Raw genomic sequence first — 14319 nt, 5'->3', positions numbered from 1 at the left:
TGCCTGGTCGTCCGCCACGCCGGGTGCGCCCACCTTCTCGTCGGCCACGGGTGTGGCCCTTCCCGGGTCGTCCACCTCGCCTGCGGCGGCGGCGTTCCACTCGCCGCCGCCACATGACTATGCCTCGGTGGATTCGGGGCCACTTGGCCTGGCGACCCACCGCCATGTCCCCCTCCCGCCCTCCCATGACTCTTGATCCTGTTTTGTGTTTTGTTTTTTGGACATCTGGCATCTGTCCGTAAGGGGGGGGTTCTGTCATGTCTGTTCATGTTTTTGTTTTGGCCATGTGTTTGTTTTTTGGACTCTTTTTAGTTCCTGGTTGCACTTCCTTGTTTGGTTTGGTTTCCATGGTCACCCATTAGTTTTCACCTGTCATGTCACGCACCTGTTTCACGTTTTGAGTCACGCACCTGTTGTTAATCATGTCTGTTATTTAAGTCTTTCTTTCTGTTCACTCGTTCTGCGTTCATTGTCTTTATGTCACACCTGTTCATGGCTCTTGCTGACTAAGTAAGTCATAGTTCATGTCATTGCTTCTGCTAATAGCAGCTTCTTTTGTGTTTTAGGCACGCTTGCCTTTTTTTGTTTATTGTTTGCATTTGTGAAAGTTTGAGTGATTTATGTTTAATAAATCCAAGCTCACCTTGACGCTGTCGTCCGGAGCCGTCTTTGCATGGGAAGAACAACCCCGCAGCCAGCTGCGACCCCCCCCACCTGACAGGGAGCTATTCAAGGAGCTGGCTTGTTTTCACCACTTTGGATTAAAGATTTCTGGGAGTCAAGATTCATGTCATGAAATATTGGATTCATAATTTACTAGTCATGCTTACAGCGTTTATTTTTATTCTGCGCGTAGGAGAAATTTGCTGCAGAGAAGACCATGATGGAGCTCAGCGGCTTACTTCCTGCCACCGACTACTCTGTCACTCTTTATGCTCTCTACCATGAAGACTCCAGCGACCCTGTCACTGCTGTCGCCACCACATGTAAGATGTTCTCATCGCTTTCTCATGACACCACATGTGAGATGTTCTCATCACGTTCTCATGACACCACATGTAAGATGTTCTCATTGCTTTCTAATGACACCACATGTAAGTTCTCATCACGTTCTCATGACAACACATGTAAGATGTTCTCATCGCTTTCTCATGACACCACATGTAAGATGTTCTCATCGCTTTCTCTTGTTACCACATGTAAGATGTTCTCATCATGTTCTCATGACACCACATGTAAGATGTTCTCATCGCTTTCTCAAAATATCTTTCTCAAATATACCTACAAATGAGGCATAATGATGCAATATGTACATACGGCTAGCCTAAGTAGCATGTTAGCATTGATTAGCTTGCAGTCATGCACTGACCAAATATGCCTGATTAGAACTCCAACAAGTCAATAACGTCAACAAAGCTCACCTATGTGCTTTCACGCACAGCATGAAACTTTTGGTGGACAAAATGAGACAAAGAAGGAGTGGAAGATTTTACATGTAATTAAACTGTTGTGTCACAGTCCACACTATGGTGAGTTCAAGAACTGCCTAAATTAGTAGGACAAAACGATGTTCACCAAATACCGGTACTCTCATCAGTGAAGCATACACACAAACATATTAAACAGTGGGATTTCTAACAATTGGGAAGGTTTGTTTCATGTTTGTCCTGAAACAAAAAAAATATTTTTCCCCCATCTTTTTCCATTTTTTTAAAAATCTCCAGGGAGCCACTAGGGCGGCACTAAAGAGCAGCATCGGCATCAAGAGCAATAGACAAACGTAAGACTTTATAAACAAGTTGTGGCAACGTACGCGACACATCGCCTGCTGCATGGTGAGACTCCACAGATGGAGAAGCGATTGAAATGAAGTGAAACGAAGCAATTAGCTCCGTTTACTCGGTGGGAACATCTTCAAAGCAAAGTCCGTGTAGTTGCTGCCATGTTTTCTTGAGCCTAACGGCGCAAGTGTTTTTTCGGTAATTAAAAATTTAAACAGTATTATTAACCGTCTTGAATTTTACCGCGGTGTATCATTATACTGTTTACAGTTACATATAAGATCTTTTAATCGCGTTCTAATGACACCACATGTAAGGTCTTCTAATCACACTTTCATCACACCACCTGTAAGATCTTCTCTTCATGTTCTCACGACACCACATGTAAGTTTTTCTCGTCACGTTCTCATTACACCACACGTGTTCTGCTGACACTTGTCCATGCGAGACGATTCTCATGTCTCTCACAGCCATGAGACTTGTCAGACGACTTCCTTTCTGTTCTTTCGTAGTGCCTCTCCCTCCTCCTGTGAGCGTACACTTTCCGATGGTGACCCACAGCATGCTAAGGGTGAACTGGGTTTCTGGCGCCGTGGACGTGCCTGGACACAGAATCACTTACAGCACCAACCACGGCAGTGAAGTCAAGCAGGTATCTTCGTCACACGCTGCTCTTCCTCAATAAAAGTCTGTATGCATGCATACACTCACGCATATAATCACGTTTTATCAGACATATATTAACGTTGTTCTCATAGGGGGAAACTGGATAACACACGGCACACTTAACCTATCGTTACTATAACAATCTACATGGTTAATACAGTTTGCTTCTCTTTCTTCCCTGCTTTCTTTTGTATTTGAAGTTTTCATTACATATATTTATTGTTACATTTGAAACAATTGTACCGTTGGTAACAGAGGTAATTATTGTTATTATTCATTATCAATAGTACTGTTTCCATTGGTATTTGTATAGCTCAATTTTTAGTGTAATAATGTTCATTTTCATTTCTGTGTTAATATTTACTTCACAAACTGCTTCTTTGCTATCACTTTTTGTATCATATTTGTTAGAGATATCCGATAATATCGGACTGCCGATATTATCGGGCGATAAATGCTTTAAAATATGATATCGGAAATTATCGGTATCGGTTTCAAAAAGTAAAATGTATGACTTTTTAAAACGTCGCTGTACGGAGTGGTACACGGAAGCAGGGAGAAGTACAGAGCAGTTGCCAACCCTCCCAATTTTCCCGGGAGACTCTCGAATTTCAGTGCCCCTCCCGAAAATCTCCCGGGGCAATTATTCTCCCAAATTTCTCCCGATTTCCACCCAAACAACAATATTGGGGGCGTGCCTTAATGCCGGCCTGGACTCATAATATCTACGGCTTTTCACACACACAAGTGACTGCAATGCATACTTGGTCAACAGCCATACAGGGCACACTGAGGGTAGCCGTATAAACAACTTTAACACTGTTACAAATATGCGCCACACTGTGAACCCACACCAAACAAGAATGACAAACACATTTCGGGAGAACGTCCGCACCGTAACACAACATAAACACAACAGAACAAATACCCAGAACCCCTTGCAGCACTAACTCTTCCGGGACGCTACAATATACACCACCCGCTACCCCCTACCCGCCTCCCCCACCTCAACCCCGCCCACCTCAACCTCCTCATGCTCTCTCAGGGAGAGCATGTCCCAAATTCCAAGCTGCTGTTTTGAGGCATGTTAAAAAAAATAATGCACTTTGTGACTTCAATAATAAATATGGCAGTGCCATGTTGGCATTTTTTTTCCATAACTTGAGTTGATTTATTTTGGAAAACCTTGTTACATTGTTTAATGCATCCAGCGGGGCATCACAACAAAATTAGGCATAACAATGTGTTAATTCCACGACTGTATATATCGGTATCGGTTGATATCGGAATCGGTAATTAAGAGTTGGACAATATCGGATATCGGCAAAAAAGCCATTATCGGACATCTCTAATATTTGTACATATCGTATTTGCTGATGCTGTTCTGTTATTGTTGTGTTTGTCGTTGTTGTTGTCTCTCTGTCTTATCCCCCTCATGTCCCCGCAATTCCCCCGTCTTAATTTTTTTCTCTTTCTATCCCCTCCTGCTCCGAACATTAATATAGATCCATTTAATAAAATTCCAATACAAATAAGGCAACAAGAGAAGTATCCAACACTTCTCTTTTGTAAAGTAAACATGTGGGTATCTACATCAACAATATGATTTGCCTGAGTAGCTGGACAGGACAACAAAAAGATAATACCATTTTTAAAGATTAAATAAAAGTGTGTACCCTGATGCTCGCCTCATGTAGTCTCCTATAGTTGTGGTCTGCCAAAACAAATAAACCATCATGGTCTCTAATTATCACTGTGGTCAAAAATCATTGTCAGTTCTGCCTTTTTATGGCTTGCTACCTCATGTCATAGTACAGTAAAGTTACTCTCCATTGACAAAAAAAGTCTTCAAGTTTGATTTTGTGCTCTTACTGCAGCCACACTACTTTAATGTTTCCAGGTGGAGGTAACAGGACAGAACTCACTGCTGGTGCAAAACCTGTCTTCGCTGTCCAAATATCTGGTGTCAGTCCAATCTCACTACCCACAAGGCCTTTCTGCAGCCCTCACCAGTAACGTCAGCACCTGTAAGACACCTGCCGACTCACACAATCAGTCCGTATCGCCCAAAGTTATTCATCTCTCTTCGTGCACGCAGTGAAGGTGCCCTCCCCGTCAGACCTGAGGGTGACCAATTTCTCTAGCAGCGACATCACAGTACGCTGGGAGGCTGCCGCCGATGACGTTGTCTCCTACCTCATAAAGTGGATCTCGCTCAGCGGAGGTGACTTGAGACAGGTGAGCAGCGTCTGCACGTAAGTGAAGTGCTTTTAAAAGTGTAAACGTTTAACTTTTTTTTTTGGTGCCTGTTACCACGTTACATATATATTCACAACGTGTATATAATTGATGGAGTATTATGGATGTTTTTAGAGCGCATTATAGGTGGAATAGATCAACTCCTATTGGCTCCATTGTTAGCTGACTTTTGCTAGAGTTTGTTTATGAGTTAAAATGCATAAAAAATAAAAACATGTGTTGCCTCAGTTAAGGATTGTGAATGACAGGCAACATTCCAAAAAAAGTGCAGTTCCCCTTTAAACATTGGACATTTATGATTAAAAAATATTTTAAAATTAACATTTTACAAGCTATAAGTCAGTATAATTGGAAAAAAGTGGCAACTCTGCCAAAAAAAAGTCAATGCGTATGAGAATGAGGTAGTATTTTACAAAATGAAAGTTGTCATATTATTAAAATAGCATTGAGATGTTATGAGACAAATCTAACTGAATTGTACACAAATAAAGTGGTAATATAAAAAAAGTACACATTTATCCGAACTTTATTGGAGAATTACCTGCCAGCAGTTTGCTGTTTGATATTAAAACTTATTAAAGCTGTTTACAAAAACGTTACACAGATTTAGGTTTTGCCTTTTTCCCCCTCAAAATGAACCTCAGCATAAAAGCGAGGTTTATACGTGGCCTTGCTGAGGGCGTAGAGTTACACAAGTCAAGTGTTGCCACTCTGCTGTGTGTTTTCAAGCTGAAAGTCAGTGGTGAAAGTGAGGGCGCCATCTTGGAGGGTGTGGAGGACGACAAGGAGTACCAGATCTCTCTGTCGGCGTTGTACGACGACGGCGCTCAAAGTGAAGCCGTGGCCATACGCTACAGCACCAGTGAGTCCAGCGACTCCATCGTTCAGTCGCGAGTTGTCCGTCTGCATGGAATTACATTTGCAGGCTTCTTTGAGTGACAGCATGCAGCTTTGTTCTTTATTTACAAGCATTTTTTGGCAAGTAGAGTAACATTAACTAGAGCAGGGGTGTCCAAACTTTATTTATATATGTATAGGCTGTATATATGTGTGTGTGTGTGTATATATATATATATATATATATATATATATATATATATATATATATATATATATATATATATATATATATATATATATATATATATATATATATATATATATATATATATATATATATATATCTATAGGCTATACATATATCCACATATACAGTATATATATAAATATATATATGTATATATCTATATATATATATATATATATAGATATATACATGTGAGGATATAGACATATATATATAGACATATATATATGTATAGGCTATAGCCTATACATATATCCACACATATATATATATATATATATATATATATATATACAGAGTATGCGTACATATTATAATAATATAATGGATATGTAATTAATAATTATTAGAATTGAATATTAAGAGCATGCCAAAGTTTAACTCCTACCTTGTTTACCTTTGTGACGACTTCCTTAAAGTTTTGTAATCAATCCCAAATATCAAGCAGCTAAAAGGCGGTAAACATAGGTAAATGTAGAGAGAGTTTTTTGCATTTTTCCCATTATGCCTTACAATGGGTTTAAATGGGTGTAATTTTAGTATTTTTTATGGTGGTTGGCTGGTTTTTATAATATTCACAAAGTTTAGTGTGCAGGTCGTGTTTGTTGACTTTTTGTGCTGGTTGAATGTTTTTTTCCTTTAGCATGACTAGGGGAGGTTGTTTGGATTGGGTCATATAAGTTAATTCTGTGCATGTGCTCTTTAGAGAGTACACTCCATGGTCACCTGCCTGAGGCATTCATGTTGTCCACAAGATGGTGACAAATAAACACCTATCAAACCGCCAGAAATGTAAATTTAATATGTAAACACCCTAACCGGCCAGATTGCTGGTTGAACTTGTGCCGTCTCGGAAGTCAAATTGAAGATGCTGGGCTGTAGTTTGGACACCCCTGAACCAGAGGGAGGATTACTATTTACAACTGTTAACAAGTCTTTGCTTGTTTGATAAATGTCCTCTTCCCCACAGTTTCTGGAGGAGGTCCGTCCAGCGTGTCCGTCTCTGAAGAGACGCCGATCAGCCTAATGGTCAGCTGGGTCCCCCCCAACTCTCACGTCCTGCAGTATCGCGTCTCTTACACCGCGCTGACAGGAGCAGACCACCAGGACGGCGCTGTAAGACAGCTTTTAGCGTCACCTCCTGCTGCCGTACATTAGTGCCTTGTCTTGCCGGCTGGGCCTGACAGGTGTGTTGTGTGCAGGTGTTGGTCCCAGGTGGTGAAAACCACGTGGTGCTGGACTCCTTACAGCCCGACACAAGATACAGCATCCTGGTCACTGCAGAGTACCGCAACAAAGAAGGAGGCAGTGTTTCAGCTCAGGGAAAAACCAGTGAGTCAAGATAAGATTGTATATTTATTAATACAGTTATTAGCCTTTCACTACAATTAGAGATATCCGATAATGACTTTTTTGCCGATATCCGATATTCCGATATTGTCCAACTCTTAATAACCGCTTCCGATATCAACCGATACCGATATATACAGTCGTGGAATTAACACATTATTATGCCTAATTTTGTTGTGATGCCCCGCTGAATGCATTAAACAATGTAACAAGGTTTTCCAAAATAAATCAACTGAAGTTATGGAAAAAAATGCCAACATGGCACTGCCATATTTATTATTGAAGTCACAAAGTGCATAATTTTTTTTAACATGCCTCAAAACAGCAGCTTGGAATTTGGGACATGCTCTCCCTGAGAGAGCATGAGGAGGTTGAGATGGGCGGGGTTCGGGGGGGCGTGGTTGAAGTGGGGGGGGGCAGGGGGTAGCGGGGGCTGTATATTGTAGCGTCCCGGAAGAGTTAGTGCTGCAAGGGGTTCTAGGTATTTGTTCTGTTGTGTTTATGTTGTGTTACGGTGAGGATGGCCCCGATGAAGGCTGCCTCGGTGCTCTCGTGCGCTCTGTTTTGTTTGTTTTTGTACATAAATTGTGTTTCCGGGTGCTCTTACACCCGTGAAGAGCTACTGAACATCAGATCCACCATCCCTATGGACTTGTTACCGGTCATCTTAGCGTCAGCTGCGGATTTGGTCCATTCTGTGCTCAAAAGAGGGAAACCGCATCGAAGAGGAAAGCGAGCGGGCGCACTTGTCCGTCTTCGCGGACGGGGATTACGCACGCCTCTACCAGGCATCTTCCTCTCCAACGTCCGCTCACTTGCCAACAAGATGGACGAGCTAGCGTTGCTGATGAGAAGGAACAAGGACTTCTCCTCATCCTGTGTGTTGTGTTTCACGGAGACTTGGCTGAGCGCAAGTGTCCCGGACAGCGTGCTTCAACTGGAGGGCTTTCATATCCTCCGCGCGGACCGAGACGCGGCGCTCTCTGGCAAAAAAAGAGGCGGGGGACTATGCTTCTTTATCAACAATAGCTGGTGCACAGACGTGACAGCGATTTCCAGACACTGTTCTTCTTCTCTGGAATATTTATTCATCCACTGTAAGCCCTTTTACTCACCGCGTGAGATTGTTTCATTCATTCTAGTGGCTGTTTACATCCCGCCCGGCGCAGACGTGCGTGACGCTCAGCGCGCGCTCGCAGGACAGATCTTACATGTGGAACGGTCTTTTCCTGACTCTCTTGTTATCGTGCTTGGTGACTTTAACAAGGGAAATTTGAGCCAGGAATTACCAAAGTATAGACAGTTTATTAAATGCCCGACCAGAGAGGAGAACACGCTGGATCACTGCTACACTACATTGAGCAAGGCTTTTCATGCAGTCCTGCGCGCTGCTCTTGGACTATCAGATCATGTGATGGTGCACTTAATCCCTTCATACAGACAGAGACTGAAACTGGCTAAACCTGTTATGAGGAACATTAAGTGTTTCACAGCCGAGTCTGTGGACGAGTTGCGTGCTTGTTGGGAAACGACAGACTGGGAGGCAATTGGAGCGGCCACGAACAATCTGGACGAATATACGGACACTGTGACCTCATACATACAGTTCAATGAGGCGCGCATCATTCCAACGCGCACCAGGGTTTGTTATAACAACGACAAGCCCTGGTTCACACCCAAGCTCCGACAGCTGCGCAAGAAGAAGGAGGCTGCGTGGAGAAGCGGGGACCGAAGTACATACAGAGAAGCGAAGTACCACTTCACCAGGGAAGTGGAGAAAGCTAAATCTGTGTACTCTAACCGTCTACGAGACAGTTCCGCTCCAATGATTCTGCGGCAGTTTGGAGAGGTCTAAGGGCCCTTACGAACTATAAGCCCAAAACCCCCCAGGCCCTGAATGACCGGACTCTCGCTCAGGGCCTCAACACACATTACTGTCGTCATGAACGGCCTTAAGCTCATCAAAGCCATGCTCCCCCCACCATCACCCTCCCCCACCAATGCCAGCACATCATTAAAGGAGTTAAAGGACTCCAATGACATCACAGGACTCCAAAAACATCATAAGACTGTAAAGACCCTCTCCATTAAAGAAGAGGATGTACGCCGGCAGTTCTTGAAGCTGAATACGCGGAAGGCCCCCGGGCCGGATGGTGTCTCCCCCTCCACTCTCAGACACTGTGCAGACCAGCTGGCTCCTGTCTTCACTGACATTTTTAACACCTCTCTGGAGCTATGCCGCGTGCCGTCCTGCTTTAAAACCTCTACCATTGTCCCTGTCCCCAAGAAAGCACGGATCACAGGACTAAATGACTACAGGCCAGTCGCGCTGACGTCTGTGGTCATGAAGTCCTTTGAGCGCTTGGTCCTGCCCCACCTCAAGGACATTACCGCCCCCCTCCTGGACCCACTGCAGTTCGCCTACAGAGCCAACAGGTCTGCGGATGATGCAGTGAACCTGGCCCTCCACTTCATCCTGGAGCATCTGGACTCCCCAGGAACCTACGCTAGGATCCTGTTCGTGGACTTCAGCTCTGCCTTCAACACCATCCTCCCTGGACTGCTACGAGACAAGCTCTACCAGCTCAGCGTGCCCGACTCCCTCTGCAGTTGGATTAATGACTTCCTGACAGACCGAAGACAGCACGTACGGCTGGGGAAGATTGTCTCGGACAGTCGAACCACAAACACTGGTACTCCTCAGGGCTGTGTACTCTCCCCCTGGCTCTTGTCCCTGTATACAAACTGCTGCACCTCCAGTCACCAATCCGTAAAACTGCTCAAGTTTGCGGATGACACCACCCTCATCGGGCTCATCTCGAATGGCGATGAGTCCGCCTACAGGAGAGAGGTGGACCGGCTGACGTCCTGGTGCAGCCTCAACAACCTGGAGCTGAACGCCCAGAAAACAGTGGAGATGATCATGGACTTCAGGAAAGTCACAGCCCCACCATCCCACCTCACCCTGATTGACTCTCCCACCCCCGTCCCCATTGTGGACTCCTTCTGTTTCTTGGGCACCACCATCACCCAGGACCTCAAGTGGGAGCTGACCATCAGCTCCCTCATCAAGAAGGCCCAGCAGAGGATGTACTTCCTGCGGCAGCTGAGGAAACTTAAGGTGCCAACCGAGATGCTGGTGCAGTTTTACTCAGCCATCATAGAGTCCATCCTGACCTCCTCCATCACAGTGTGGTTCCCCGGCGCCACAGTCCAGGATAAGAATAGACTGCAGCGCATCGTACGTGCTGCGGAGAAGGTGATTGGCTGCAAGCTCCCATCCCTCCAGGACTTGTTCTCCTCCAGGACCAGGAGGCGTGTGGGTCGGATCACAGCTGACTCTTCTCACCCTGGACACACACTATTCTCCCCTCTCCCCTCAGGCAGGAGACTACGCTCCATCCAGACCCACACCTCCCGCCACCTGAACAGTTTTTTCCCGTCGGCCATCAGGCAAATGAACAATAACTCCTAACAGCAGCTCCTTGAATTCCTTGAATCCCTTCTAAGTCTATCTGATAGCTCAGTCACAGCTCTTTTTATACCAAATATGTGTTATATGTGTTTTATGTCGCACGTTTGCACCAAGAAAAATTCCTAGTTTGTGAACCCGTTCTCAAACAATGGCAATAAAACTATTCTGATTCTGATTCTGATTCTGATTCTTCTCTCGAATTGTGTTTGTCATTCTTGTTTGATGTGGGTTCACAGTGTGGCACATATTTGTAACAGTGTTAAACTTGTTTATATGGGCACCCTCAGTGTGACCTGTATGGTTGTTGACCAAGTATGCTTTGCATTCGCTTGTGTGTGTGAAAAGCCGTAGATATCATGTGACTGGGCAGTGCCTTTAAGGTTTATTGGCGCTCTGTACTTCCCTCTACGTCCGTGTACACAGCGGCGTTCTAAAAAGTCATAAATTTTACTTTTAGAAACCGATACCGATAATTTCCGATATTACATTTTAAAGCATTTATCGGCCGATAATATCGGCAGCCCGATATTATCGGACATCTCTACATACAACCCTCCCAAATATATTACACTATATACCAGGGGTGTAACGGTACACAAAAATTTTGGTTCGGTACGTACCTCGGTTTAGAGGTCACGGTTTGGTTCATTTTCGGTACAGTAAGAAAACAACAAAATATAAATTTTGGGGTTATTTATTTACCAAATTTGCAAAATCTTCCACCAAAAATGTTTTTCTTAGTGGAATATTTGATGTGAAGTAATCAGAACCTTGGATAGGTCAATAATTCATGATGACATTGATTTTGATTCAATATTATGTTTTGAGCAATGACAGTTTGAAAGAACCTGCTTTGTTTTATTAGTCAACATTGCAACTTTTTCTAAATTACATTTAACCTTTAAGCTTTTTTATTTCACTTTTGTTATGTTTTTGTTTATTTTAATAGTATTTTTAGAATGTGCCGTGGGCCTTTAAAACATTAGCTGTGGGCCGCAAATGGCCTCCGGGGCACACTTTTGACACCCCTGCTATAAATAATAAAAAATTAAATCTGATAAATCTATGGATAAAAAGAGGGCCTGGCGACGCATGCGCGTTTATCATAACTCTCTTGCTCTCTCTGTCTCTGCCCCTCCCTCACCAATGCTGCTGCGCGCACAATTTGTTTTGTTTTCAACCCCTTCTCAACCCTGAACGTACATTGAAAATACACGCAACCCTAACTCAAAATGCCGGACATTTGAGGCATTTAAGAAACTCCGCCCTGACAGCTCGGCAAAAGAGGACATGTCCGGTGAAAAGAGGACGTATGGTCAGTCTATCGTAGCCCGTTAGCTGCTAGCATGCCGTGTGTTGTGCCTCGGTGTGCATTGTTTACACAACGTGCCTTACGCTACTTAGTATGTCCGTGTGGAAACTTGTTCGGTACACCTCCGAACCGAACCGGAACCCCCGTACCGAAACGGTTCAATACAAATACACGTACCGTTACACCCCTACTATATACATCCTTTCTTACATAATATTACTTTCCTTTACTTTCACGTAAAAAACACTAATTTTTTAGGTGTTGCAACTTTTATTTTATTTTGTAGTAGTAGCGATTTCTTCCCAGTCAACTTCCTTTGTTTTCACTTTATCAAAGTGCGCATGCAAGTGACGTCGAGGCCACATTGGGGCCACATTGGGGCCACATTGGGGCCTGTGTGCGTTTACACAGGAGTCTGATAAAAAGCACAGTTTACTTGCAGTGTAAACAGTCAGCTGAAAAAAATCAGATCTCCAAAAAATCTGATTTTGGCCACTTTGGCCTGCAGTGTAATCGTAGTCAGAGTTCCTGCTTACATACAGTATTAAAACTCACTTAACAGAGATGTCATGCAAGATGTGTCGCCACGTTTTATGCGACTTTTTCTGCTTTTTTGCCTTTCTGTTCCGTTCCACTGAGTCTATAGGCTCTCTATCTGTGTTCATCATATTGTACTTGTTGTGCTCTCATCATATTGTACTTGTTGTGCTCTTTCCGCAGCCAGTCTGCGAGTAAGCAGCGTGAGTGTCGTGCGGTCAGGCCACTCCAGTATTTGTGTGTCCTGGAGGCCTCTGTCAGTGGTGGACGGATACCGTATCGTCCTTCAGTCTGCCAAAGGTAATGCGTAATTTAAATGTTGTCATCCTAGTGGCTTCATGAGCTTTGTTGTGCAGATAAAAGCACCATGGAAGAAAGAGTGGACCAAAGCAGCAGGAGTCAGTGTTTCACCGAGCTGCAGCCAGAGACGCTTTACCGCATCAGCGTGCACTCGCTTCTCAGCTCAGCAGAGGGCGCCGCCGTCTCCATCCTGCATCCAACAGGTCTGAGGTTGGCAGCTCACGTCTGTCTGCCAGATACTATTAGTTGCGTCTTGATCTAAAAAGCTTAAATAACTTACGGACTTACTTTTAGTTCATGAACTAGTTTTGTCTTTGTATGCAAGACATCACACAGCAACATGCAGATTATAAATAGAAGGTAGATACAGCATGACTTGTCCCACTTTGGCTTTCAAGTGGTCTAGAAGAGGGGTTCTTAGCCTTTTTGACCTTGGGGCCCAACTTTTCCACTTGGCGCCTTCTCAAATATTAACACGGAATCGGTAATCTTACTCTTGATTGTAATCATATTCGATTATTATATCTAACCTACCGTATTTTTCGGACTATAAGGCACACTTATAATCCTTTCATTTTCTCAAAACTCAACAGTGCGCTTTATAACCCGGTGCGCCTAATGTACCGAATAATTTTGGTTGTGCTTACTGAACTCGAAGCTATTTTATGTGGTACATTTGAGAAAATCGTTTATTTGAGAAAAGACGCAGCCGAAGGTGAGCCACGTAAATAAGACCGCCCACAAAACGGCGCATCCTAAAGCGACTGTCAGAAAGCGGCTTGAAGATGATCTGTAAAACATAATCTATGCAACATTTTGACCAAAGAACCGCCATTACATGTTATGTAGACCAGTGGTCCCCAACCTTTTTGTAACTGCGGACCGGTCAACGCTTGAAAATTTGTCCCACGGACACCGTCCGTGGGTATGGTATTTTTTTATTTTTGTCTTAAAAAAATAGAATCAAGTGTGCTTACGGACTGTATTCCTGTAGACTGTATCGATGTACCGTATTTTTCGGAGTATAAGTCGCTCCGGAGGAGAGTCGCACCGGCCGAAAATGCATAATAAAGAAGGAAAAATACATATATAAGTCACATATATAAGTCGCACTGGAGTATAAGTCGCATTTTTTGGGGAAATTTATTTGATAAAACCCAACACCAAGAATAGACATTTGAAAGGCAATTTAAAATAAATAAAGAATAGTGAACAACAGGCTGAATAAGTGTACGTTATATTAGGCATAAATAACCAACTGAGAACGTGCCTGGTATGTTAACGTAACATATTATGGTAAGAGTCATTCAAATAACTATAACATATAGAACATGCTATACGTTTACCAAACAATCTGTGCCTCCGAATCGCTAAATCCCATGAAATCTTATACGTCTAGTCTCTTACGTGAATGAGCTAAATAATATTATTTGATATTTTACGGTAATGTGTTAATAATTTCACACATAAGTCGCTCCTGAGTATAAGTCGCACCCCCGGCCAAACTATGAAAAAAACTGCGACTTATAGTCCGATAAATACGGTATATTGA

The 14319-nt window shown here is 43.5% G+C and overlaps 1 protein-coding gene across 1 annotated transcript in view; it reads left to right on the top strand.

Annotated features, from left to right (window-relative positions):
• Window positions 1-14319, top strand: part of LOC133653398 (collagen alpha-1(XX) chain) — a 91233-nt gene that overhangs the window by 53624 nt on the left and 23290 nt on the right. Inside the window, exons 14-22 of the mRNA XM_062052614.1 lie at window positions 857-986; window positions 2294-2433; window positions 4348-4474; window positions 4546-4685; window positions 5436-5568; window positions 6764-6909; window positions 6996-7125; window positions 12651-12767; window positions 12824-12970. Of these exons, the coding sequence (XP_061908598.1) occupies window positions 857-986; window positions 2294-2433; window positions 4348-4474; window positions 4546-4685; window positions 5436-5568; window positions 6764-6909; window positions 6996-7125; window positions 12651-12767; window positions 12824-12970 (1210 nt within the window). The remainder of the gene's footprint in view (window positions 1-856; window positions 987-2293; window positions 2434-4347; window positions 4475-4545; window positions 4686-5435; window positions 5569-6763; window positions 6910-6995; window positions 7126-12650; window positions 12768-12823; window positions 12971-14319) is intronic.

This window comes from Entelurus aequoreus, linkage group LG07 (assembly GCF_033978785.1).
Source record: "Entelurus aequoreus isolate RoL-2023_Sb linkage group LG07, RoL_Eaeq_v1.1, whole genome shotgun sequence".
Lineage (NCBI taxonomy): Eukaryota > Metazoa > Chordata > Actinopteri > Syngnathiformes > Syngnathidae > Entelurus > Entelurus aequoreus.
Note: the sequence above shows the minus strand (reverse complement) of the source record. Positions and strands in the feature narration are given on the sequence as shown.